General features: G+C 44.1%; 1 protein-coding gene across 1 annotated transcript; it reads left to right on the top strand.

The window, feature by feature from the left end:
* The first annotated feature begins 12,020 nt into the window (after positions 1-12,020).
* Positions 12,021-26,540, top strand: LOC121544425 (platelet-activating factor receptor). The gene is made up of 3 exons (XM_041854362.2): positions 12,021-12,236; positions 23,377-23,471; positions 24,204-26,540. Exon 3 carries the CDS (start codon positions 24,246-24,248, stop codon positions 25,335-25,337), a length of 1,092 nt encoding a protein of 363 aa, XP_041710296.1. The 5' UTR covers positions 12,021-12,236; positions 23,377-23,471; positions 24,204-24,245; the 3' UTR covers positions 25,338-26,540.
* The last annotated feature ends 1,367 nt before the right edge of the window (positions 26,541-27,907 follow it).

The following is a 27,907-nucleotide window of genomic DNA, read 5'->3' as shown; positions in this document are numbered from 1 at the left end:
CGCACACTCCACTGGCTTCCAGTTGAAGCTCGCATTCGTTACAAGACCATGGTGCTTGCCTATGGAGCTGTGAGGGGAACGGCACCTCCGTACCTTCAGGCTCTGATCCGTCCCTACACCCAAACGAGGGCATTGCGTTCATCCACCTCTGGCCTGCTGGCTCCCCTTCCTCTGCGGAAGCATAGTTCCCGCTCAGCCCAGTCAAAACTGTTCGCTGCTCTGGCACCCCAATGGTGGAACAAGCTCCCTCACGACGCCAGGACAGCGGAGTCACTCACCACCTTCCGGAGACATTTGAAACCCCACCTCTTTAAGGAATACCTGGGATAGGATGAAGTAATCCTTCTACCCCCCAAAAAAAAAAAATTAAAAAAAAATAATAATTGTAAAGTGGTTAACCCACTGGCTATAGGGTGAATGCACCAATTTGTAAGTCGCTCTGGATAAGAGCGTCTGCTAAATGACGTAAATGTAAATGTTTGTAGTGATGCCTCTAGCACTGCGATCCAGTGCCTTAAACCGCTTACCACTCGGTTGGAGAGGTTACAACAAACTTAATACACAAAGTACTAGTCTGTCAGAAGCTCTGAAGGGGTGCTTCCTTTTCAGCACTATTTATACTCATGCACAAACTAGGTGTCTCTGCTCTCGGGGTGCAATAGGCTGATCATGGCCTTGCACACATAGTATCTATGCCTTGGGCCAAAGTAACAATGTGTTCCCTTCTTTCTGTTCTCCTTCCATCAGTTCCCTTCCCTGAGAGCAAAGCCACAGAACATCCTAACACAATAACAAGAAACAATACGCTACATGTTGTCACTCATTTACAGAGACACAGAGGACACTAAAAATGTCCACTAAACTCCCTCCTTTTATCACCATATGTGATAACAAAAATGAATTTGACTTCTTAACACAAATTCAGTCTATCATCAGGAGTGCATTTAGTAAATACTAAGTCTTACATACAATAGGCATAACAATAGATAAAAAGCCATCTTCATATTTGATCCCTTTTCCCATGACCCTTTACATTATAAGGCTGCTGTCGTTTAACAACCTAACTTAAAACCTTCAGGTACTTAATCAAACATGGATACTAACTCATTCTTGCATATTATCATCCATTATAGGGCGAAAGGGGAGTTCCTGGAGAGACAGCAAGTTATCAGTATCACCTTATTTAGTAGCATTGAATATGATAGTTGCTGAGACTCCAGTTGCCAGGGAAGTACAAATGGCCTTACAATAAGAAAGCAAAATGATCAAACACATTAAACAAAGGATTCCAGCTATCACCCACTGAGCTATCTGGGAGCCCCAAGCTCCAAAGAGGCCTTTCAGCTAACAAGTAAACACCCACTCTGGTTCCCTGGAATGAGACTTTGCAACAGTGGCAATGTAATTAGCAAGATCAGTCACATTTGATGGCACATCTGGGACAAAAGTGCAGCATTCGTCGCCAATGAGTGCACAAGTACCCCCTTGACCAGCCAATAAGTAGTAAGTGCCTCCTTGTTTTGCAGAGACACCTTGTGGAATGCTTTCACTTCCTCATTCAGAGCAACCAAGGCATCTCTAGTAGCATTTCCCATTTTCCCAACTTTAATACTGCCATGGTTAAAACTTTTTTCATGAGAATCACCCAGCTAGCTTTTATTTATTGAGTCATTTTCATGTAAGGGCTTCAAACAAGGGTTTGTTTATGAGGTCAAAAGCAGAGGAGGAAGAGCACGAAAACAGTTTTCCCTCTAATCGTTGTTCAACTGAACATGAAAAACGAAGTTCTTCATTGTACTGTAGCTTAGTGTAATTAAAAATCAGTGGTTGAGCATCATTATGATGTCTGAAACAGAGTGGGATGAACATATTTCATATCCAAAGTACCCATGTATCTATGCCCTTTTATGAGGCAGCAGTGACTAAACTGTTGTGTAATAAAAACACACCTTGATGGAATCTTACAGAGAATCCATTGTGTATCAGTCGTTGAACAAGCTGCATTCAACCCCATTAAATAAAATACTCTTGGCAGACTGTGATCATATTGTTTTACACAAGGGGAGGTGAATGCAACATTCATACTGTAGCTGTCTATGTCATTGCTGAAGACACCAAATAGGTAAAAATAATGAAATATAAATTAAATCCTATCGTAAGTTTTATAAGCTGTTGGATGTTCACGTCCAGGCATGCCCAAACACCAAAAAACCGTGTCAGGAAAGTGAAAGACAACCATCCTTGTCAATTTGCATGTGTGAGTGTGAGTGCATGCGCGTGAACATGATTGTGTACGTACAGTGGGGAGAACAAGTATTTGATACACTGCCGATTTTGCAGGTTTTCCTACTTACAAAGTATGTAGAGGTCTGTAATTTTTTATCATAGGTACACTTCAACTGTGAGAGACGGAATCTAAAACAAAATTCCAGAAAATCACATTGTATGATTTTTAAGTAATTAATTTGCATTTTATTGCATGACATAAGTATTTGATACATCAGAAAAGCAGAACTTAATATTTGGTACAGAAACTTTTGTTTGCAATTACAGAGATCATACATTTCCTGTAGGTCTTGACCAGGTTTGCACACACTGCAGCAGGGATTTTGGCCCACTCCTCCATACAGACCTTCTCCAGATCCTTCAGGTTTCGGGGCTGTCGCTGGGCAATACGGACTTTCAGCTCTCTCCAAAGATTTTCTATTGGGTTCAGGTCTGGAAGCTGGCTAGGCCACTCCAGGACCTTGAGATGCTCTCACTCCTTAGTTGCCCTGGCTGTGTGTTTCGGGTCGTTGTCATGCTGGAAGACCCAGCCATGACCCATCTTCAATGCTCTTACTGAGGGAAGGAGGCTGTTGGCCAAGATCTCGCAATACATGGCCACATCCATCCTCCCCTCAATACGGTGCAGTCGTCCTGTCCCCTTTGCAGAAAGGCATCCCCAAAGAATGATGTTTCCACCTCCATGCTTCACGGTTGGGATGGTGTTCTTGGGGTTGTACTCATCCTTCTTCTTCCTCCAAACACGGCGAGTGGAGTTTAGACCAAAAAGCTCTATTTTTGTCTCATCAGACCACATGACCTTCTCCCATTCCTCCTCTGGATCATCCAGATGGTCATTGGCAAACTTCAGATGGGCCTGGACATGCGCTGGCTTGAGCAGGGGGACCTTGCGTGCACTGCAGGATTTTAATCCATGACGGCGTAGTGTGTTACTAATGGTTTTCTTTGAGACTGTGGTCCCAGCTCTCTTCAGGTCATTGACCAGGTCCTGCCGTGTAGTTCTGGGCTGATCCCTCACCTTCCTCATGAACATTGATGCCCCACGAGGTGAGATCTTGCATGGAGCCCCAGACCGAGGGTGATTGACCGTCATCTGGAACTTCTTCAATTTTCTAATAATTGCGACAACAGTTGTTGCCTTCTCACCAAGCTGCTTGCCTATTGTCCTGTAGCCCATCCCAGCCTTGTGCAGGTCTACAATTTTATCCCTGATGTCCTTACACAGCTCTCTGGTCTTGGCCATTGTGGAGAGGTTGGAGTCTGTTTGATTGAGTGTGTGGACAGGTGTCTTTTATACAGGTAACGAGTTCAAACAGGTGCAGTTAATACAGGTAATGAGTGGAGAACAGGAGGGCTTCTTAAAGAAAAACTAACAGGTCTGTGAGAGCCGGAATTCTTACTGGTTGGTAGGTGATCAAATACTTATGTCATGCAATAAAATGCAAATTAATTACTTAAAAATCATACAATGTGATTTTCTGGATTTTTGTTTTTAGATTCCGTCTCTCACAGTTGAAGTGTACCTATGATAAAAATTACAGACCTCTACATGCTTTGTAAGTAGGAAAACCTGCAAAATCGGTGTGTAAATATATATGTGTTTACATGTATGTGCGTGTAAGATAGAGAGGGTGCACTTAAAACATCATCAGATTCTGCAGGGACTGGTGTGCTCTGTACTCAGAGAGGGCTATAAATATCCTGGTATATCCTTGAAGGAGAGGCAAAGGGAAGGAGGACGACAGCCCACTGGAAACGAGACAAGAGATGGAGAGAAAGAAAAGCAGAAAAACAGTAATAGAGAGGAAGAGAATGATTGAGAGAAAGAGAGAGAGGAAGTGAGACTGGGGAGAGGTAGAAGACACAATAAAGAAAATAAGGTATTGGAAGAGCTGTGTAAATATCCTTCTTCATCACAAACAGCCATTGGTACAACACTTAAAGTCTGCAGGTATAAACCTTTATAACTTGGTAAAAGCATTTATAATATCATATAATGAGGATTTAATATGTTACATCTCTATGTATCAGAATTTAAACATATTCAAAATGACTGCATGGTAATTAAACGTGGGTCGCATATGTTCAAGTCTTACCATGCAATATACTGTAACTGCAGGCTAGGTTAAGTGCTATCCAAACATCCAGACTCAACCATGTCATATAGACACGAGGGTTGAAATGATGCATTGCATAAACCTAAGGCAATTTGAAGGAGCATGCTTACCGTAATAATTCCCAGAAATGTGTCAGTGCCTTCTCTCACAATCAGTGTCTTGGTAAGAAAGAGAACATGATTATGTTACTCTGCTCTCTCCCTGTCTGTGTTTGATCATAGGGGATTAAAATGATTAAAATGTACTATGCACTCAAACACAGTTTAATATTCAGGATTTAAATATGCTCATGTATTTAGAATAAATATGGCGAAACATGCATTTGTGTTATGAAATGTCACCATCTGAACAAGAGTCTCTGGAATACAGCAATGGAGTCAAATCATATCCGTACTTCAAAGCTTTGACCATTCCACATGGCCATTAGTCTATGAATTGAAGGCGGGTTGATTTATCTTATTTCTTTCAAAGTAGGGTGGAATTCTGTTCTATTACACAAATTCGCTACAAAATGTAGGTATGTAACGTCACTACTCCAGTGGTACAGTATGGACAGTAAACCTCAGTGTCAGCTACTATCTGGAGGTGAACACACATCAGTCTTTAACAGTTCACCCTTGCATGTCCCATCACTGTAGGAACACATTCCGTTGCGGTAAATCTGTCTCGGCAACTACAGTATATAGCCCGCCAAAAACGTTTCATCCCAGGCCCAGCAGTCCTACTGCCAGGCAAAGCACTATCTATTTATATTTTCTTTCCTGCTTCGTCTTAAGTGGGCCTGTGCTTACGGCGAGGCCCGTGGAGATAAAATCTCCTCGATAGACTTTAATGTCTGTCAAAAAGGAGAGGCTGGGGATGAAACGGGACCGACCGTGAAAGGTGTTCACCAGGAGGCGTTCCAGCAGCCTTCCTCTGGAATGCAACCCCAACCGTCTCCCGACCGTCTCCACGCTATCCCATAAAACCTCTGGGCTCCTGCCAACATTCTCCCGGTGCACTGCACACCTGGACCAAGTCAGGGAGCCCTCGACTCATCCAAAGGGTTTGGGAAGTTGGGAGATGGTGAATTCCACAGGTTGACCCATGCAACAATGCATGTCATCATCAGACAGAGCTGGCCTCCATGCATCAGTGTTGATAGATATGAAGGGTAGTGTAGAGATAGAGAAGGTGATAAGGGATGGTTGGTGGAGCTTAAAATGTGTACACTTCTATGCTGCTTTGTCTAGCATAGCCAATCATGTAGTACATCTCCCTTCTTTCGTCCTAAGAAACTGGCAGACAACCTGGCAAGCCAAGTATGTGCACTCTCCAACCACTTAGTGTTAATTGATCAATTAAGTGCCAGGGAAAAAAGAAAACCAGCAGGACTGCAGAACTCGAGGGCCTGAGTTGTACTTCAGCTGTATAATCCTAACTTACACATACAAATATATTAATTGGTATGGTTAATAGTATCAACTGCTGTACTCATCCTATTTTGTATGACACTGTATATTCTCTTTCAGATATGTGTCTTTAATCCAATAAGGTCTTGCCATGACAGCTGTAAGAAACACTACCCTCTAGGGTGTGACAGTCCATACTACATTTCATGCACTGAGACTACAGAAACCACTATTCTACCACAGCCTAGACCAGGGTTTCCCAAGCTCGGTCCTCTGGCCCCAAAGGGTGCACGTTTTGGTTTTATCCCTAGCACTACACAGCTGATTCAAATAATCAACTAAACATCAAGTTTATCTCCCTTAAAAAATGTGGCTCCACACCCAATGTTCACTCCCAAGGAGTTGTAAAAACATATATTTTATACCCTCTAGTGGCTGAGTATGTCTGTCTGGATAACGACAAAGTCTCTTTATCGTGTTCTTTGCCAACCTTAATAACAGCAATATGGTTAGAGCTTATGGTTAACCTTAAACAAGGAATTATATTGGTGGCAGTGGCACCAAGATGGTGGGTATATTGGTTTATATGGGTATGTGTCTGTATGGGCCTGTGTAGTTAAACATAGAGGGAAATAATGCAAGGAGAATGTCATTAACCACAGAGAGAAATCCAGAAGGCTGCAAAGCCGAAACTTCAGTGTACGCTATCCCTGTTTAAAATAAGATTTATGCAACATCTTTTTGAGTACAGACCCATCACACCTTTTATTTGTCCGAATTCACAGGTTTTATACACCAGCCAAGCTTCTGGGAGAGCATGATGGTCCCCTTTTGATTCGTTTTCAGGGTCATAAAATAGGACTTCACACAGTGGGACACACAGCATGCCATCATGTCTGTTGAGACTCTGCACTGTACATTGTGGGAAGCAGCAGGCACCAGGGCAGGCAATAAACCTACATTCTTATCACGTAGTCTTAGAGTATCTGGTCTGCTTTTATTGTGATCTGGATAGGGAAACAATACCCCCAGTCATAAGCCTGATTCACACTATAGTGCTGAACCGAGCCAATCCAAGCCAACCTGTACTGGGCTGGCCTGGCATCCGCCATAGCTGCTGGAACCGTGCTAAAAAGGACAATGTGAAAATAAAATATCTGAGCCAGCACAGTATGGTTCCCGTCGACCCTATAGTGTGAATCAGGCAATAGTGTAGCAGCAGAAAGTGAGAGCTATAACAGGGACTCAAACCGTAGCTCCTACGGTGCAGAGGCAAGCACCTAACGTACTATACAAAAAAAGCCCAAGCCTCTGGGTAGAGGCAGTACAACGCTCATGTACACTGGTTACAATAGTATTCACACATTCACACTCTGCCATACACTTTGCTTTATATACAGTATATTTCCACACTATGAGGTTGGAATAATACTGTGAAACTGTGAAATTTATGATAATGTCCTTTTAGTGTAAGAGCTGTTTGAAAAGACTGCCTGAGATATATAGACTATTTTGGTGGGAAATCACCAGGCGGTAAATGAGTTCATAGACCAATAAGAAAAAAACGTAGCAGGCGTAGAAAGACGCCTGAGCGGAGTTCCCACTTCCGTTTTTCAGGGGAAACAGAAGTTAGGTTGAAAATACTGTATCCCTGAAAAACGTATTTTTGCTTTTTCTGGCTACTCCGCATAGGCTAGACAATTTTAATTGAAAACAAACACAGTAAAATACTAAATTTGTTATCCAGAAATGATTTGGTATTGAGATAAAAACTGCTGTATTGGACCTTTAACAATATAGCCCAGTTGGGGAGAAAAGTCAAAAAAAGACCAAAGCACAGAGCATGTATCAGTCTCTTGCACCACCCTGTGGTTATAATGTGGGATGGCAGTAGTTCCCATAAAGGACTAATTAATTATATAATATGCCATTTAGCAGATGCTTTTATCCAAAGCGACTTACAGTCATGCGTGCATACATAAATTTTTTTTGGGTGTATGGGTGGTCCCAGGGATCGAACCCACTACCTTGGCGTTACAAGCGCCGTGCTCTACCAGCTGAGCTACAGAGGACCGCATTATAATGTGGGTCCAGAGAAAGGCAGCTGCAAAGTGCATCTGTAGAGCCCTGAGGGAGTCTTGGAATGCTATTAAAATTACTAAGGTCATAAAACAAATATTAAAGGGGCAATTTGGGATTTGAAAACAACAACGTGTTTACCCCACCTCTGTTGGTAACAGCTGAGGAATGGGGCTGGAGAAATGTAACCACTCTCAAATTCATAGACTGAACAATAGATGCACAGACTGACCGTCGATGAGATCAAAATGATAGTTTTGACCATGTTTTTAAGTTATACAATGTTTGTTTACGAGTACATTTTTGTTTATAAACAGAGTAATACAAGCTTATATTTTGTGTTCTGATGGGGTAAGACGGTTGAACTAAGCTCATGAGGCATTTATAAGTTATATTCTTCAAGAGTCAAGGGCTATCTATCATTAATTTAAAAGTCCAAAAATGGATGTACCAATCCTAGATTGCCCCTTTAATGGAACTGAGAGTGGCACTTAGAAACCTTTCTTGTGGTCTCTTGTAGGATTTTTTCCATCAACATTATTGTTAATTAAATTAAATAACCAGAGATTTCCATACATGGGTTGGGCCCAGTTTCCCAAAAGCATCTTATGGTTCGTTAGAACTGTCATAGGAGCATCATTAAGTCGTCTCCGAGCTTTTTCCCAAAACATCGCTATTAACGTTGCACTTGAAAACGCTAAGTGCGTCATTATATGTATTTTTGCCCGCTAAACATAGGACCACATGGTTTATCCGTCTCTCTGTGACCGCCGAAAACTTCAGAACAAAGTTGTCTACAAACACAAAGTTGCCAATGTCTTCAATTTATACAAACAAGCAACGTAAATGTTCATGTTCTAAGTGGTTGAGTAAACAAGCCTCGTCCCTACTATAATAGATATGGTCTGTTGTAGCCAACTATCATTGTCATCATACCTTGCATACGATGAACAAACGCAGTGAGGAGTTGCCTAAAGCTCAAACAGGCTCGGTAAAGGGTACACTGCTAGGCCCAGTTCAAAAGCAGGCTAGAGATTGCACATTCTACAGTCATCCACAGTTGCAGGTCACAAAAGATGACACAACTATTATACCACATCACACCCCAAAATACAAGCTTGTTTTGAGGATGTCATGGACTTTCAGTCCTTGTATCTAGAGCTCTGTATATGAATGTGAAAGGAGTTACTTTTACCTAGCCCCATGCCTCCTTAACTGTTTACCAAAATAAGTGGCGAATCGCAGAAATTAGCTTTAAGCCAATGATATTTGATTTTAGTTTTTTGAAGCAGATGGCCAGAGGAGAAGAATAATAGCTGTTAATGACTAATAGAACAAGAGAGCTATTTGTCATGAATGTTGTCTTGGGGATTAGATTACACCACAGTAAGTGTGAGAGGAAGCTGCGGTCCTAGTATGTCCTGATTAGACTAAAGAAGAACATCGCTCCTTAAAGCTACAGTCTGCTATTAAAAACAACAACAACAAAGTGGCCGCCGCCACTTATTTTGGAATGCAGCTAAAGAGATAGGGCTAGAGAAAGGTAACCTCTCTCAAATCTTAAGACAGTGCTCCAAGAATGGATGTACCAATCCCAGACTGTAGCTTTCATCAAGAAAGTCTTCTAATAAGTGTAACCGTTTTGCTTCAACCAGGGACCCTCTGAACACATCAACAACTGCCTCCCATCGTTACCTATCGCTTCACAAAAGCATTGGCCCTTACAGAGCAAGGGAAACAATTACTTTGAGGTCTCATAGCGAGTGACGTCACCAATTGAAACGTTACTAGGGCGCGCACATTCCAAAATAAGTTGTTGTTGTTTTTTTAATAGCAGACTGTAGCTTTAAATCTAAAATCGGCTTCCTGTTTCGCAACAAAGCCTCCTTCACTCATGCTGCTAAACATGCCCTCGTAAAAAACTGACTATCCTACCGATCCTTGACTTCGGCGATGTCATTTACAAAATAGCTTCCAACACTCTATCACAGTGCCATCCGTTTTGTCACCAAAGCCCCATATACTACCCACCATTGTGACCTGTACGCTCTCGTTGGCTGGCCCTCACTACATATTCGTCGCCAAACCCACTGGCTCCAGGTCATCTATAAATCACTTCTAGGCAAATCCCCGCCTTATCTTAGCTCATTGGTCACCATAGCAACACCCACCCGTAGTATACGCTCCAGCAGGTATATCTCACTGGTCATCCCCAAAGCCAACACCTCCTTTGGCCGCCATTCCTTCCAGTTCTCTGCTGCAAATGACTGGAACAAACTACAAAAATCTCTGAAGCTGGAGACACTTATCTCCCTCATTAACTTTAAGCATCAGTTGTCAGAGCAGCTTACCGATCACTGAACCTCTACACAGCCCATCTGTAATTAGCCCACCCAACTACCTCATCCCCATATTGTTATTTACATTGTTATTTATTTTGCTCATTTGCACCCCAGTATCTCTATTTGCACATCATCTTCTGCACATCTATCACTCCAGTGTTAATACTAAATTGTAATTATTTTGCACTATGGCCTATTTATTGCCTTACCTCCATAACTTACTACATTTGCACACACTGTATATAGATTTTTTATTTTCTAGTGTGTTATTGACTGTAGGTTTTTGTTTATTCCATATGTAACTCTGTGTTGTTGTTGTTTTTATCGCACTGATTTGCTTTATCTTGGCCAGGTCGCAGTTGTAAATGAGAACTTGTTCTCAACTGGCTTACCTGGTTAAATAAAGGTGAAATAAAATAAAAAATAAAATATCTGACATGGTAGGATAGTAGTGGGTAACTAGCCCCCCCCTAAGAACAATGTCTAGTTGCTGAGACAAAAAGCAATGTTTGGAGAAAAAAAAATTGTATGTGTATGAAGGTCATGCTTAGGCAAATAAATGATAAAGGGAAATAAATGGCTACAGTTTACACTTTTTTTTACTATTAGAAATGGGGTGTTTTTTTAAAGTACCGGGGTAACTGCCGTCAGACGATCTGGTAGTAAGGTTGCTAGCTAGCTATATAATGTATTGTGTCATTTATGGATAATCCTGAATGAGTCGGATCACTCATCATTATTCCCGATTCATTCAGGATTATCCGTAATCATGGTAGCATCCAAAAGATTCATTCTGCTAATATGTATAATGACTTCCCACGGGGGGCCTGTATGTAAAAAATTATGTATGCACTCACTAACTGTAAGTCGCTCTGGATAAGAGCGTCTGCTAAATGACTTAAATGTAAATGTAATGTAAATGACTTAGAAATGCACTACATTTTTATAAAAGGCAATTTTTTCCTAGACCTGAAACTACAATGATAGATCATTGCAATGCTTTTACTATAAATAAAGGATATGTCTGTGAACCCGCAACCAAACCTTCAGGCCAGCAGCCCTGTGTGCTATCAAAATGTATGTGTTGCCATATAATAGTGGGTCCCCGAGTGGCGCAGTGGTCTAAGGCACTGCAGCGCAGTGCTAGCTGTGCCACTAGAGAGCCTGGTTCGAATCCAGGCTCTGTCGTAACCGGCCGCTACCGGGAGACCCATGGGGTGGCGCACAATTGGCAAAGGGTAGGGGAGGGAATGGCCGGCAGGGGTGTAGCTCATTTGGTAGAGCATGCCGTTTGCAACGCCAGGGTTGTGGGTTTGATTCCCATGGGGGGCCAGTATAAAAAAAATATTTATGCACTCACTAACTGTAAGTCGCTCTGGATAAGAGCGTCTGCTAAATGACTAAAAAATGTTAAAAAAAATACATATATATAATGCTTACACAATTTCTAAAACTGCATATAGGCTCTGTCCAATAAGTGGGGGTAAACGGTAGACATGTTCTCTGATATCCACCTTATGTTTTAATTATTATTTTGGGTATATGGGAGGGTCACTTCTTTTCTTTTTTTTCAAGCATCAGGGAGGGTTTAGGTAAAATATATTTTGCTGAAAGGGGAGGGCCATCCATTTCAATTTCGGAGAGGTCCGATTTTCAGAGAGGTAACTTGTTATAAATAACATCCACTCCCTTAGTATGCTCATGACCAATGAGTAGATGGGAGAGGCGGGACATGCAGTGCGTCACGCCTCTCAAATATAACCAAAAAGCAGGCTTCGCAGACGCTCGACTACGTAGATGCCCATTAATGAGCGGGAGCAGTTTGGATTAAATGATTAATCCAAAGTTTCTCTAGTTTCTAGAAACTTGATTATAATATGTTCCTGTACTAGGCTATAGATACAGTATGTTTACGACAGTAGAGTAGTGTAGTCTAAAATACGCTGGTTTCTAGATAGTAGTGTAGAACACACACACACTTTGAAAAACTAATCCAGTGAGGAAGAAGCCAAGCACTCGGGGTAAACGCATATTTCTTACTATTTTCATATAAAATGTAATTGTATTGTTACATATGGGAACATCACTTTTTTTTTTTTTTTTACAAAGTAGCCAAGTAAATGCTATTATACAAAGACTAGGCTGGGTGCTAACATTGTACTACTCTGCTTGAGATTTCAAATGTTTTGCATTGATCTTTATTACCTGTGAAAATGTTTGTTAATTTATAATTATTTACTGTATAAAGGTTCAAACAAATGTGCACACATGGCGAACATCTTTCCTTGCATTTATAATTAGTGTTAATTTTTTTGTTTGTTGAGCCTGAAAACAATGACCTATAGAAACTGCAGTCATTTTCAATATTCATAGCAATGATTTAGGATTCCATGTGAGTAAGTATTAGCTAGGTAACCACTTGAACTTGAAATTGAACTTCAGTTCATGAAAATAACTAGCTAGCCAGCTACTTAACATTGTTGCCCAAAGCTAACGTTATAAGCAGCCAGTAAACTTGACAGGACCGGGTTATGTGTTGTGAAATTAGCCACAAAAATGATTAGCCACAATAGTGGAATTTGCGGTTTGCCTTCAAAATAAAAGTATCTCTTTGAAAGTGACGCAGAAGGTTACAATTGGTGAAATTATGCAATATTTAGACTAGATAATGTTAAATAAGGTTTGAATGTGGCGCAATGAAATGGGGTATCAGTCTACCCGGTGACACCCACAGAACACAACTGTGAAGAGTTTACGCAAATATTAGCGTTGTAGCTCTTATCGCGGGACTGTGACTGTGTGAAATCACTTCCCAGTCAGCCTATTGTGCGTATTGACATTCATATTGCACTGTACAGCCTTACCTAAGGATTGGGGATCAATTAAATGGGGTGTCAGTCTACTCACTACCAAGAGCTTTTTTCCCAATATCCTCCTCAGAGTTATCAGACTCCAAAACATCCAGGTTGTATTGTTTTCCCTCTGGAATAGTGTTCAATACACATAGTAGGGTGAGTGGTACAATAAATGTGGCTCAATTCACAGTGGTTTCAGAGTCCCGCAGTACGACGCTAATGTACTCTGGGTGTCAGTGAGTAGACTGATACCCCATGTCATTGATCCATAATCCATAGGTAAGGCTGTACAGTGAAATAAATATGCCTCCAATGCAATTCTAAAGTTTAATACATCTAGTGTGATTTCAACAGATTTTTGTCAAATTAACAAATTCTTTTATTTTGTTGAATTTATATAACAACAATCCAACCTCTTTTAGCATGATCCATGGCATAATTCCACTATTCATATTCATTTGTATCACTGTCACTGACATACTGTTATTTTGAAGGCTAACCGCAAATTCCACTATTGTGGCTACTCCATGTTGTGGCTAGCTTCACATAGGTGGATCCGACCACCATTTATCAAATAAGAACAGTTTTATAAATTAGGGGTATTTTAGATTATGACACCTAGCTAGATAGTTAGCTAGCTAACTATAGCTACTGAAACAGATTATGTCGTTTTGGGGAAGAACATTGTTTGCATCCATCAGCTAACGTTAGCTAGCTTTATTTATGACCAGCGCTGTCCAGAGCTTGGGGAAGGGCAGGTGCGCGAGACAAAACTTTACCAGCATCATAGCATACCTATCGATGAGTCGTTGTGACATATGAAATACGAGTGATAGTGTAATCAATGTGTAATAACTGCGTAATAAATGTATGAACGTGTTACATTGTTATGTGAGGTGTAGTCATATTCAGGTCCTGATTGGTCAACAAACATATTCGACACGTCAAATAGTGTTATTTGACGTGTATCTTTTTTTGACACGCAAACACCCAAACGGCGTTCCATAGTTATAATCTTGTTTTATTCCATTGTTTGTCCTTGCATCCATAGCTCCATCAATGAATTTGAGTGGTAAAAAAATTTCAGCAATATCCCTCAGCCGTTTACCAAAACAGTGTTGTTTGAATCCCAGATTGCTCCTTTCAGCAACTGAAACGACAGGCCTTTCTCTGTGCTGGTTGCTGATAATAGGCAGAATCTACTGCACACCCAAAACCAATTAGTGAAGGTGCTGTATGCAAAATGCAAACTGGAAAAACAGGAAAATAGGGTCCTGTAGGCTCAACCCTGTCTTGCATTTCAATTAACAGGTGTGCCTTCTTAAAAGTTAATTTGTGGAATTTCTTTCCTTCTTAATGCGTTTGAGCCAATCAGTTGTGTTGTGACAAGGTAGGTTTGGTATACAGAAGATAGCCCTATTTGGTAAAAGACCAAGTCCATATTAAGGCAAGAACAGCTCAAATAAGCAAAGAGAAAAGAGTCCATCATTACTTTAAGACATGAAGGTCAGTCAATACAGAACATTTCAAGAACTTTGAAAGTTTCTTCAAGTGCAGTTTCAAAAACCATCAAGCACTATGATGAAACTGGCTCTCATGAGGACCGCCACAGGAAAGGAAGACCCAGAGTTCCCTTTGCTGCAGAGGATAAGTTCATTAGAGTTAACTGCACCTCAGATTGCAGCCCAAATAAATGCTTCACAGAGTTCAAGTAACAGACACATCTCAACATCAACTGTTCAGAGGAGACTGCGTGAATCAGGCCTTCATGGTCAAATTGCTGCAAAGAAACCACTACTAAAAGACACCAATAATAAGAAGAGACTTGCTTGGGTCAAGAAACACAAGCAATGGACATTAGACCGGTGGAAATCTGTCCTTTGGTCTGATGACTCCAAATTTTAGATTTTTTGGTTCCAACCGCCGTGTCTTTGTGAGACGCAAAGTAGGTGAACAGATGATCTCCTTATATGTGGTTCCCACCGTGAAGCATGGAGGATGAGGTGTTATGATGTGGGGGTGCTTTGCTGGTGACACTGTCTGTTTTTATTTAGAATTCAATGCACACTTAAACAGCATGGCTACCACAGCATTCTGCAGCAATACGCCATCCCATCTGGTTTGTGCTTAGTGGGACTATCATTTGTTTTTCAACAGGACAATGACCCAAAACATACCTCCAGGTTGTGTAAGATGACCTGGCCTCCACTATCACCCGACCTCAACCCAATTTGGGATGAGTTGGACCGCAGAGTGAAGGAAAAGCAGCCAACAAGTGCTCAGCATATGTGGGAACTCCTTCAAGACTGTTGGAAAAGCAATCCTTATGAAGCTGGTTGAGAGGTTGCCAAGAGTGTGCAAAGCTGTCATCAAGGCAAAGGGTGGCTACTTTGAAAAATCTAAAATCTAAATTATATTTATTTAACACTTTTTATTGGTTACTACATGATTCCATGTGTTATTTCATAGTTTTGATGTCTTCACTATTATTCTACAATGTAGAAAATAGTCAAAATAAAGAAAAACCCTTGAATGTGTAGGTGTGTCCAAACTTCTGACTGGTACTGTACATATGAGATAAGTAAAGCAGTATAGAAACATTATTAAAGTGGCCAGTTTTCCAAGTCTATATAGGGCAGCAGCCTCTAAGGTGCAGGGTTGCGTAACTGGGTGGAAGCCGGCTAGTGATCGCTATTTAACAGTCTGATGGCCTTGACATAGAAGCTGTTTTTCAGTCTCTCAGTCCCAGCTTTGATGCACCTGTACTCACCTCGCCTTCTGGATGATAGCGGGGTGAACAGGCCATGGCTCGGGTGTTTGACGTCCTTGATTAGCTTTTTGGCCTTCCTGTGACATCGGGTGCTGTAGGTGTCCTGGAGGGCAGGTAGTTTGCCCCCGGTGATGCGTTGGGCAGACCGCACCACCCTCTAGAGAGCCCTGCGGTTGCGGATGGTGCAGTTGCCGTACCAGGTGGTGATACAGCCCGACCGGATGCTCTCATTGTGCATCTGTTAAAGTTTTAGGGTTTTAGGGTCCAAGCCGAATTTCTTCAGCCTCCTGAGATTGAAGAGATGCTGTTGTGCCTTCTTCACCACGCTGTCTGTGTGGGTGGACCATTTCAGATCGTCAGTGATGTGTACGCGAGGTACTTCAAGGTTTCCACCTTCTCCACTGCGGTCCCGTCGATGTGGATAGTGGCGTGCTCCTTCTGCTGTTTCCTGAAGTCCACGATCAGCTCCTTTGTTTTGTTGATGTTATGTGAGAGGTTATTTTCCTGGCACCACTCTCCCAGGGCCCTCAACACCTCCCTGTAGGCTGTCTCATCATTGTTGGTAATCAGGCCTGTTCTTTCAGGAGTCCATCTCCTTCCTAGGGTACCACATGTCCGCGTCTGAAGGAGGTGCAGCAATTTTTGGGATTTGCCAATTACTACCGGAGGTTTATCCGGGGCTTTGGTCAGGTAGCGGCTCCCATTACCTCGTTGCTGAAGGGGGGACCGGTGCGTCTGCGGTGGTCAGCTGAGGCGGACAGGGCGTTCAATCATCTGAAGAACCTGTTTACCTCGGCTCCAGTGTTGGCTCATCCGGATCCCTCCTTGGCTTTCACGGTTGAGGTGGACGCGTCGGAGGCTGGGATAGGTGCTGTACTTTCCCAGCGCTCGGGCACACCACCCAAGCTCCGCCCCTGTGCGTTCTTTTCAAAGAAGCTCAGTCCGGCGGAGCGCAACTATGATGTGGGGGACCGGGAGCTGTTGGCTGTGGTCCAAGTCCTGAAAGCGTGGAGACATTGGCTTGAGGGGGCTAACCACCCTTTTCTCATTTTGACTAACCACTGCAATCTGGAGTACATCCGGGCGGCGAAGAGATTAAACCCTCACCAGGCAAGGTAGTCAATGTTTCTCACCCGTTTTTGTTTCACCCTTTCGTACAGGCCAGGTTCCCAGAACGCTAAGGCAGATGCTCTGTCCCGACTGTATGACACGACGGAGAGTTCCGTGGAGCCCACATACTTCCGGCTTCGTGTCTGGTGGCACCGGTGGGAGGTGGACGCGGACATCGAGCAGGCGTTGCGTAACGAACCCACTCCTCCCCAGTGTCCAGAGGGTCGTGTGTACGTCCCGCTGGAGGTCCGCGATCGTTTGATCTATTGGGCTCACACGTCACCCTCCTCTGGTCATCCTGGTATCGGTCAGACAGTGCATTGTCTTAGTGGGAAGTACTGGTGACCCGCCTTAGCTAAGGACGTGAGGGTTTATGTTTCCTCCTGCTCGGTGTGCGCCCAGTGTAAGGCTCCTAGACACCTGCCCAGAGGGAAATTGCAACCCCTACCCGTTCCACAACGACCGTGGTCCCACCTATCGGTGGATTTCGTGACGGATCTTCCCCCCTCACAAGGGAATACCACAATCCTGGTCGTTGTGGATCGGTTTTCTAAGTCCTGCTGCCTCATTCCTCTGCCCGGTCTCCCTACGGCCCTACAGACTGCTGAGGCCCTATTTACACATGTCTTCCGGCACTATGGGATACCTGAGGATATAGTGTCTGATCGGGGTTCCCAGTTCACCTCGAGGGTTTGGAGGGCGTTCATGGAACGTCTGGGAGTCTCGGTCAGCCTGACCTCAGGGTTTCACCCAGAAAGTAACGGGCAGGTGGAGAGAGTCAACCAGGAGGTGGGTAGGTTTCTGAGGTCGTCTTGCCAGGACCGGCGAGGGGAGTGGTCGGTTTTCCTCCCCTGGGCAGAGATGGCCCAAAACTCACTCCGCCACTCCTCCACTAACCTTACTCCATTCCAGTGTGTTTTAGGTTATCAGCCGGTTCTGGCACCTTGGCATCAGAGCCAGATCGAGGCACCTGCGGTGGATGAATGGTTTCGGCGCTCGCAGGAGACCTGGAACGCTGCCCATGTGCGCCTGCAGCGTGGAGTGGGAGGGGTACGGTCCGGAGGAGCGGTGCCGTAGTCATCCGACTCTCCCCGCGCCGCGTCCAACTGGCCGTCACCGAGGCCGGTGTCGACGCACGGCTGGAGCCGCGCTTGGGGATGTGGGGGGGTACTGTCACGGATTCTGCCGAGGCTGCCCCTCCTTGCTCGGGCAGGCTTCGGCATTCGTCGTCACCGGAATACTAGCTGCTGCCGATCTATGTTCTATGTTTCTATGTTGCACCTGTTGTCTATTGTTACACACCTGTTGCCCATTGTGATCACTCCTTCCCTATATAACCCAGTGGCTCCCAATGTGTTTTGTGCGTGGTTGTTTTTTTGTTTCGTGTGTCGTTGGTGAGCGGGTTAGTTCCTCTCTGTGTTGTATTCTTTACTTATTTCAGTAAAGTACATTTCTTAGAGTTCTGTGTCCTGCGCCTGACTTCGATCCACCGCATTACACTGACACTCGTGACAGACTGGAGTGGCAGCAAGTCTTAAACCTTAAATGGTTGAGCATTTTGCCATGTCTTTTTGGGCTGTTTTGCTCGGTAGTCACCGCTAGTTTCGAAGCCTATGTTAAGGCCTCTAGAAGTGCAAGTAATTTAAAACACCAAATATCCATTGGTATACTGTACTGTGTGTTGTGACTTGACTTTAACATTAATCTGAAGACTGTTATTTATCTAATTAACTAACTATGTTTAATTGTTGGCCAATTTAAATTAATAATGTAACAATTAACTCATTAAGATCTGGGGCACCACGAGAGCAGTTCTTTAAAGAGTTATCTCCCAAATTGAACTCTAAAAGGTCTTTGCCTATCACATCTATAAACAGTCAACCTATTAATCATAACCTCGTATCATATCATCATTCTGAACAATCGTAACCTCCTTTCATCTACAAAAACCTGAGCCTTACTTATGATTAAGTACTTCACAAATTGGTTTAATTATTTACTTACTAGTTAATTAAATGGGAACACAGGATAAACACCCACACTCTGCACCGGTTATTAACTGGAGACTTAATACGCCGAAAACAGGTCCCTAGCGGAATGACAACAACATGGATGCTTGTTAAAGAAGAGATGGAGAGGGAGAGAAAGGGACAGAGACACTTAACATTTCCACATTCAGAAACTACTCTCACCTACAGTAACCATATACTTTGCACACGAACCACCGCCCGCTTTGAGCAAGAAGTCATGAATGTATTTACGTGAAATGCCTGGGTTCGCCGGGGATCTCTTGGTGAACGGGGCAGCCTTGGAAAGGGGTTTGGGCCCTTTCGCGGCACGCTTCTAAGGCTCTGATTGTCCGAAATGGTTCCAACAACTCTTCTCCTGTTGACCTTCTTCGTAGTTGTCCGGTATCCGGTGACTTGTCATGTAGTCCTGAACAAAACGACAGAGTTGCTTTTCCTTCCATTCGCTCTTGAAGATGCTTCTTTGAAGATAGGTTAGCCAGCCGTATCGATGGTTCCCCAGGGGTGATGAGAGTAGCATAATACGATGATTTGAGCAGAGTAACAGGATGTTCCTACTTAAATTCGCTTTAGAATATACTTTACTTAGGACAGCTAATCAGCCATACCAGTGATTGTCCAGGATGTGAGTTTATCGTCTTCACCTCATGTTGAGATTCAAAGTTCAAACCATTTTAAAACGTTCAGCTTCACGCTTTTCTGGTCTGCTGTGTTAATTCGTAACCCATCATTTATACCTTTTGCTCGAAAGGGGCGGTTGCGGCAGGCTGACATGCTCCCTGACCTCACTTCGGGGCGGTGATTACTCACTGTGCAAAGCTCATGGTTAATAATGATCTCTTATAACCTCTCAAATCACATCCCTCTCTTAACAAAATCACTCATCATTTTTCATATTACATGCACAACCCCATAGGATGGAAACTTCATCTATGTAGTGGGTATACTTTCCAAGTTACAGTATTTCCTTTATAACATTTTTAATGGCATCACGGAGTGGAGCAGCTGACCGGTGCCGGACTAGGCACCGTTGGAACGGGCACGTGCCGGACTGGCGACGCGCACCACTGGCTTGGTGCGAGGAGCAGGAACAGGCCGTGCCGGACTAGCGACGCGCACCACTGGCTTGGTGCGAGGAGCAGGAACAGGCCGTGCCGGACTGGCGACACGCGCACCACTGTCTTGGTGCGAGGAGCAGGAACAGGCCGGGCCAGACTGGAAACACGCACCACTGGCTTAGTGCGGGGATCAGGAACAGGCCGGGCCAGACTGGGAACACGCACCACTGGCTTGGTGCGGAGAGCAGGTACGGGGCGTATCGGACTGGGAACACGCACCACTGGCTTGGTGCGGAGAGCAGGTACGGGGCGTACCGGACTGGGAACACGCACCACTGGCTTGGTGCGGAGAGCAGGTACGGGGCGTACCGGACTGGGAACCGGCGCTGGAGGTCTATGACTGTCTCCGTCCTTTACAATCCGCGCCCCGTCCTCCTTCAGTGAGGACTCCTTGAGCCCCCACGAGTGCAGTGGTCGGGGCTCCTCTCTGTCGCTCCCCGACCACCCTTTTAGCCCCCTCCCAAAAAATTATTGGGGCTGTCTCTCCACCCTGATCCCTTTCAGGGCCTCCATCTTTCTTGCCAGATCCTCTCTTATCTCCCGCCAAGTCCATCCTCTCTGCTCCTCCTCGGCACACTGCTTGGTCCAAGTCTGGTGGGATTTTCTGTCACCTACGTTAAGGAACGGGACGGACCAAGGTGCAGCGTGAATGGCGCACATGTTTATTAAAGAATAAACACACGACACAGTAACCAAAACAACAAACCTAACTGTGACGGTCCAAAGGTTAACACACAAGCCTAAACATGAACATAACCAAAATCCCACAACGCAGGCAGGAAAACTGGTTGCCTAAGTATGATCCCCAATCAGAGACAACGAGCGACAGCTGCCTCTGATTGGGAACCACACCCGGCCAAACATAGAAATACAAACCTAGAATATATTCACACCCTGACCAAACTAGCTAGAGTTCTATAGGCCAGGGCGTGACAGAAGCCATAACACATAATTTTTTCCAGCAGCAGACTGATGGATAATGTCACAAGCCGCACTGAAGTGTAACAAAACAGCTCCCACAATCTTTTTATCATCAATTTCTCTCAGCCAATCATCAGTCATTTGTGTAAGTGCTGTGCTTGTTGAATGTCCTTCCCTGTAAGCGTGCTGAAAGTCTGATGTCAATTAGTTTACTGTAAAATAGCATTGTATCTGGTCAAACACCATTTTTTCCCAAAAGTTTACTAAGGGTTGGTAACAGGCTGATTGGTCGGCTATTTGAGCCAGTAAAAGGGGCTTTACAATTCTTAGTTAGAGGAATGAATTTTGCTTCCCTCCAGGCCTGAGGGCACACAATTTCTAGCTTAAATTGATGATATGGGAAATAGGAGTGGCAATACCATCCGCTATTATCCTTAGTAATCTTCCATCCAAGTTGTCAAACCCCGGTGGCTTGTCTTTGTTGATAGACAACAATAATTATTTCACCTCTTCCACACTCACTTGATGCAATTAAAATGTATAATGATTGTCTTTCATAATTTGGTCAGATATACTTGGATGTGTAGTGTCAACATTCGTTGCTGGCATGTCATGCCTAAGTGTGCTAATCTTGCCAATGAAAAAATAATTAAAGTAGTTGGCAATATCAGTGGGTTTTGTGATGTATGAGCCATCTGATTCAATCAATGATGGAGCTGAGTTTGCCTTTTGCCCAGAATTTAATTTAAGGTGCTCCAAAGCATATTACTATCATTTTTTATATCATTTATCTTTGTTTTATAATATAGATTCTTCTTCTTTTATTCAGTTTAGGCACATGATTTTTCAATTTGCAGTACGTTTGCCAATCGGTTGTGCTGCCAGACTTATTTGCCATACATTTTGCTTCATCCCTCTCAACCATACAATTTTTCAATTCCTCATCAATCCAAGGGGATTTAACAGTTTTTACAGTAATTCTCTTAATGGGTGCTTATTAGTAACTGGAATAAGCAATTTCATAAATGTGTCAAGTGCAGTGTCTGGTTGATCCTCATTACACACCACAGACCAGCAAATATTCTTTACATCATCCACATAAAAATCACAACAAAACTTTTTGTATTACCTCTTATACACTATATTAGGCCCAGCCTTTGGAACTTTGATTTTCCTAGATATGGCTACTATATTTTGATCACTACATCCGATGGATTTGGATACTGCTTTAAAGCACATTTCTGCAGCATTAGTAAAGATGTGATCCATACATGTTGATGATTTGATTCCTGTGCTGCTTGTAACAACCCTGATAGGTTGAATGATAACCTGAACCAGGTTTCAGGCACTGGTTACAGTTTTGAAACTTTTTCTTGAGTGGGCAGCTTGATGAAAGCCAGTCAATATTGAAATCACCCAGAAAATATACATCTCTGTTGATATCACATACATTATCAAGCATTTCACACGTATTATCCAGATACTGACTGTTAGCACTTGGTGGTCTATAGCAGCTTCCCAAAAGAATGGGCTTTAGGTGAGGCAGATGAACCTGTAGCCATATTACTTAAATAGTATTTAACATGAGATCCTCTCTAAGCTTTACAGGATTGTGGCTCTTAATATAGAACGCAACACCGCCCCCATTGGCATTTCTGTATTTTCTGTAGATTTTATAACCATATATTGCTACCACTGTATCATCAAAGGTATTATCTAAGTGAGTTTCAGAGATAGTCAGAATATGAATGTCATCTGTTTCTAGCAAGTTATTTACTTCATTAACCTTGTTAATGTGGGCTGTTTTTAGCACTTTTCTGGGATGCTTGATTGTTTTCATTGCTTTACAGGGAAGCTTAGCAGAAGTAGAAATGCTCATGCTATTTATGTTAGTGCAGAGTGAACTGCACACAGTGGACTTCCAACTAGGGCATACCGCCTCAGTGCTAACAGTATAACTCTGGTTCATAGGCACATGATTACTGCATACAGCAGTGGAATCAGCAGAGGCATTCAGGGCAGTTAGAGGGACATCAATTAGGTTACTTACATTGTGTCTTCCAACGCCCCTGGAAAAATGTATATTTGCTGAAGCATTATTACAACTCAGCGACACAATGGTAGGGATTATCTGAGCTGGGCTTGGGTCATTGATAAGTCATTGTCTCAACGCAGCCTTATAATGCTGTGAAAGGATCCAGGAACCCAAATGATTTGGGTGGATCCCATTCTCCTTATAAAAATGATTTTTGTCTCTTTTAATTTGAAGTTTGAGTGTGAATATGTTCGTATTTCACATGTTAAGACTTGTCTTTCTTTCTTCTTTCTTCATTTCTTTGTACTTCTTTTCCTTGGAAAAGGTTGTGGGATTTACTGGAACCAGGACATATCCATCCCTAAGGATTTTAGTGACGTAGTTCCTCCGGATTGTGGGAATCCCATTGAACTGACCAGGGTAAGTTCAGTTCAACCTCCAGTTCAACCTCGGTTACTTCCCATTCCTAAGTGAATGTCACTAGGGTGGCCAAACAGTTATGGCACATTAGGCAACGCATCAGTCCAGATATCATGTCATTCCATATAATATCATAACACCTTTTATATACACTTCATTATTTTGCTAATACATGAGATGTTAAGCCACTAAGTAGGGCTTATGAAGCCTTTATAGCCACATTTTTTGTTCATATAAAGTAGGACCCCTCTTGTTATTGTCTGTTATACTGATGACAGAGCAGGAAGACATTTAGTCTAGATTTGACTGGAAATATGGTCATAAATCATCAGTCATCATCACAAACAGAGAGCACAGTGTTGCTGCTAGACAGCAGACCAGAAAAGGCTGGTGACACAAGTGTTATAAGACACTTCCTGTGGGTGTCATAGCGGACTGTTGAGTGGTGTGTTTTATGGTTTCTATATGGACAACTCTATTTGAGTTACATTTACAGTAAGGTGTGAAAATCTCAAATATGGTGGTGTCTGACACACTTTGTGTGTTTATCACAATAACTGATTCAATGAATCAACAGTTGCACAGACTGGATAGGCCTATAGCTATTCCACTCACCTGGGATTGACACTAGACATGTCGAAAGTCCTCCTACTGACTACAGTAAGATGAGTACTAAAGTGAATATTGCAGTGTCTTGAAATATGACTCTAATAGGAAGTATTTTTCTCACAGAGGGAGTTGCTTGCTTTAGCAAAACCAACAGTGGAGTCGACCATGGGGATGACCGAGGACTTATCGATAGTCGGGAACAGAACCTTCCTGGACTCTGAGTTCCGCTACACCCTCTTCCCAGTGTTCTACGGTGTTGTGTTCATCCTTGGGCTGATAACCAACAGTTACGTGTTGTTCGTGCTGTGGCGCCTGCGCAACGCCAAGGCAATGAACGAGATCTGCATCTACATGGCCAACCTGACTGTGGCCGACCTCCTCTTCGTGTGCGCCCTCCCCTTCTGGATCGGCTACTACCACCACGGCGGTGTCTGGCTCTACGGCGACTTCCTGTGCCGTGTCACCGGCGTGTTCTTCTTCATCAACACCTACTGCTCCGTCCTCTTCCTCACCGCCATCAGCGTTAACCGCTACTGGGCCATCACGCGCCCGCTGGACGCCGCCTCGTCCGACCATTGGTGCCGTGGGGTGGCCGTCACAATGGTCATCTGGGTGGTCACTCTGTCCATGTCGGTGCCGTACCTCTTGGAGACGGGCATCCAGGTTGACAAGGACAACGTGTCGCGATGCTTCGAGGGCTACCACCACGAGACGGACGGCGAGAAGCGGCTTGTGGCCGCAACCCACCTTACCATTGTGGGATGCTTCGTCTTGGTCTTCTTCCTCGTCGTAGTGTGTAATCTGCTCATTGCCCGGGCGTTACTAGCCCAGTCCCCTACAAAGGCCCAGTTGCTTTGCTCAAGTTCCTCCAAACCCCGGGGGGTGAAGGGCCGGGCCCTGCAGATGCTGTGTGCTGTGGTGGGGGTGTTTGTGGTGTGCTTCCTCCCCCACCACGTGGTCCAGGGACCCTGGACCCTGGCTGTGCTGGACATCAAGGAGGGATGGGGCAGCATAGACTGGAACAAGAGGACCAGGCAGTGGTTGAACGACGCCCACCAGGTCACCCTGATGCTGATGGGGCTCAACTGCCTCTTGGACCCCGTAGTGTACTGCTTCGCCACCAGGAGGTTCCACCTGTACATCAAGGACCATCTGAAAAAGGTGGGGAGGGGCAAAGGCTGCTCGGAAACAGCCATCACACACATGTCTATGGAGGAGTGCAAGAATGTGAGCCAGCAGCACAATAGAGAACAGTAGCAGCTCAATAATTAAACTCCTACAATGTAATGGAAAACTGTAATTTATACGGTAACTTTGGGTATTATCAACAGTAAAATATTCTAAACGTTTTACTGCAGCATAGTGTAAATTGTTGTGGGCATGGGAATAATTGAATGGTACTGTAATTCCACCACACAGAATACAGTACTGTACCGTGTCTTTGGAGCGCAAAAAACCTTTTGACCAGTTGTGGTGCATGGTATTGTTGTTTCTGGCTCATTAACATACTTTGAGCCGTGCCTTGTAAGAAGCTATATTTGTTGCACCCATGAGTGAAAACGCTGTACCAATTTAACTCCTATGTTCTAGGAGACAGATTGTATAGGGAACAGATTTTAGTGGCAGCAAGTCTTGAACCTTAAATGGTTGAGCATTTTGCCATGTCCTTTTGGTCTGTAGCCCTGTAGTCGCTGCCAGTTTGGAAGACTTTGTTAAGGCCACTAGAGGTGCAAGTGATATAAAACACCAAATATGCATTAATATGCTGTAATGTGTAAACAATTTACCTAGCAGCCACCCTCAGTGGGTTGTTTACAACCAGATGCATGTGGTTTTCAGGGGAAATGGAAAGAGAGCCTGTGACGCTCAAGAGACTTCCGCTTTTGGATGTTAACAAAGCGACACTCCCATCGTAACTCCTCCTCCACTTTTATTGGATTGGTTGAACAGTGCAGAAGAGAACCTCCCCCAACAGTTTTTTTCTTCTCGTCAGCTACATTAGGTTACCTAGCAGCCAACCTGCTTGCACCAATCCCTTGTTATTACAGTAAAATACTGTGAAATACAAACTCCTCCCCTCAATTAATTTTATTCATCCATTCATCCAATCATTCATTCATTCATTCCGATTACGGTAGCATATTTCTTTTTTACTGTATAATACAGTACATTTTACGCTATTGTACTGTGTGTCATTACACAGTACTTGCTTTGATACCATATTTATATTACAGTAGGTGTGTACTGTAATATGAAATACAAAATTGTACTTGCCACTGAGCTGCCTGTAAGTTGCTGTCAAATTCACGGCAACCCCCTTAAAGTGTAGCTAATGTTATATTGTAGATATTCTGGCCATGCTAATGCTGACTTTTCTTGGTGACCACATAATTTTTTACATTTACATTTTAGTCATTTAGCAGACGCTCTTATCCAGAGCGACTTACAGGAGCAATTAGGGTTAAGTGCCTTGCTCAAGGGCACATTTACGTCATTTAGCAGACGCTCTTATCCAGAGCGACTACAAATTGGTGCATTCACCCTATAGCCAGTGGGATAACCACTTTACAATTATACATATTTTTTTTTGGGGGGTAGAAGGATTACTTTATCCTATCCCAGGTGTTCCTTAAAGAGGTGGGGTTTCAGATGTCTCCGGAAGGTGGTGAGTGACTCCGCTGTCCTGGCATCGTGAGGGAGCTTGTTCCACCATTGGGGTGCCAGAGCAGCGAACAGCTTTGACTGGGCTGAGCGGGAACTATGCTTCCGCAGAGGAAGGGGAGCCAGCAGGCCAGAGGTGGATGAACGCAATGCCCTCGCCTGGGTGTAGGGACTGATCAGAGCCTGAAGGTACGGAGGTGCCGTTCCCCTCACTGCTCCATAGGCAAGCACCATGGTCTTGTAACGGATGCGAGCTTCAACTGGAAGCCAGTGGAGTGTGCGGAGGAGGGGGGTGACGTGAGAGAACTTGGGAAGGTTGAACACCAGACGGGCTGCGGCATTCTGGATGAGTTGTAGGGGTTTAATGGCACAGGCAGGGAGCCCAGCCAGCAGCGAGTTGCAGTAATCCAGACGGGAGATGACAAGTGCCTGGATTAGGACCTGTGCCGCTTCCTGTGTAAGGCAGGGTCGTACTCTCCGAATGTTGTAGAGCATGAACCTGCAGGATCGGGTCACCGCCTTGATGTTGGCGGAGAACGACAGGGTGTTGTCCAGGGTCACGCCAAGGCTCTTCGCACTCTGGGAGGAGGACACAACGGAGTTGTCAACCGTGATGGCGAGATCATGGAACGGGCAGTCCTTCCCCGGGAGGAAGAGCAGCTCCGTCTTGCCAGGGTTCAGCTTGAGGTGGTGATCCGTCATCCATACTGATATGTTGGCCAGACATGCAGAGATGCGATTCGCCACCTGGTTATCAGAAGGGGGAAAGGAGAAGATTAGTTGTGTATCGTCAGCGTAGCAATGATAGGAGAGGCCATGTGAGGATATGACAGAGCCAAGTGACTTGGTGTATAGGGAGAAAAGGAGAGGGCCTAGAACTGAGCCCTGGGGGACACCAGTGGTGAGAGCACGTGGTGCAGAGACAGCTTCTCGCCACGCCACTTGGTAGGAGCGACCGGTCAGGTAGGACGCAATCCAGGAGTGAGCCGCGCCGGAGATGCCCAGCTCGGAGAGGGTGGAGAGGAGGATCTGATGGTTCACTGTATCAAAGGCAGCAGACAGGTCTAGAAGGACAAGAGCAGAGGAGAGAGAGTTAGCTTTAGCAGTGCGGAGAGCCTCCGTGACACAGAGATGAGCAGTCTCAGTTGAATGACCAGTCTTGAAAC

The sequence above is a fragment of the Coregonus clupeaformis genome, chromosome 29 (assembly GCF_020615455.1).
Source record: "Coregonus clupeaformis isolate EN_2021a chromosome 29, ASM2061545v1, whole genome shotgun sequence".
NCBI lineage: Eukaryota > Metazoa > Chordata > Actinopteri > Salmoniformes > Salmonidae > Coregonus > Coregonus clupeaformis.
This window is presented reverse-complemented; position numbering and strand designations above follow the sequence as displayed.

Excerpts from the sequence above, each read along its gene's own strand:
- LOC121544425 (XM_041854362.2), top strand. The coding sequence starts at position 24,246 with ATGGGGATGACCGAGGACTTATCGATAGTCGGGAACAGAACCTTCCTG.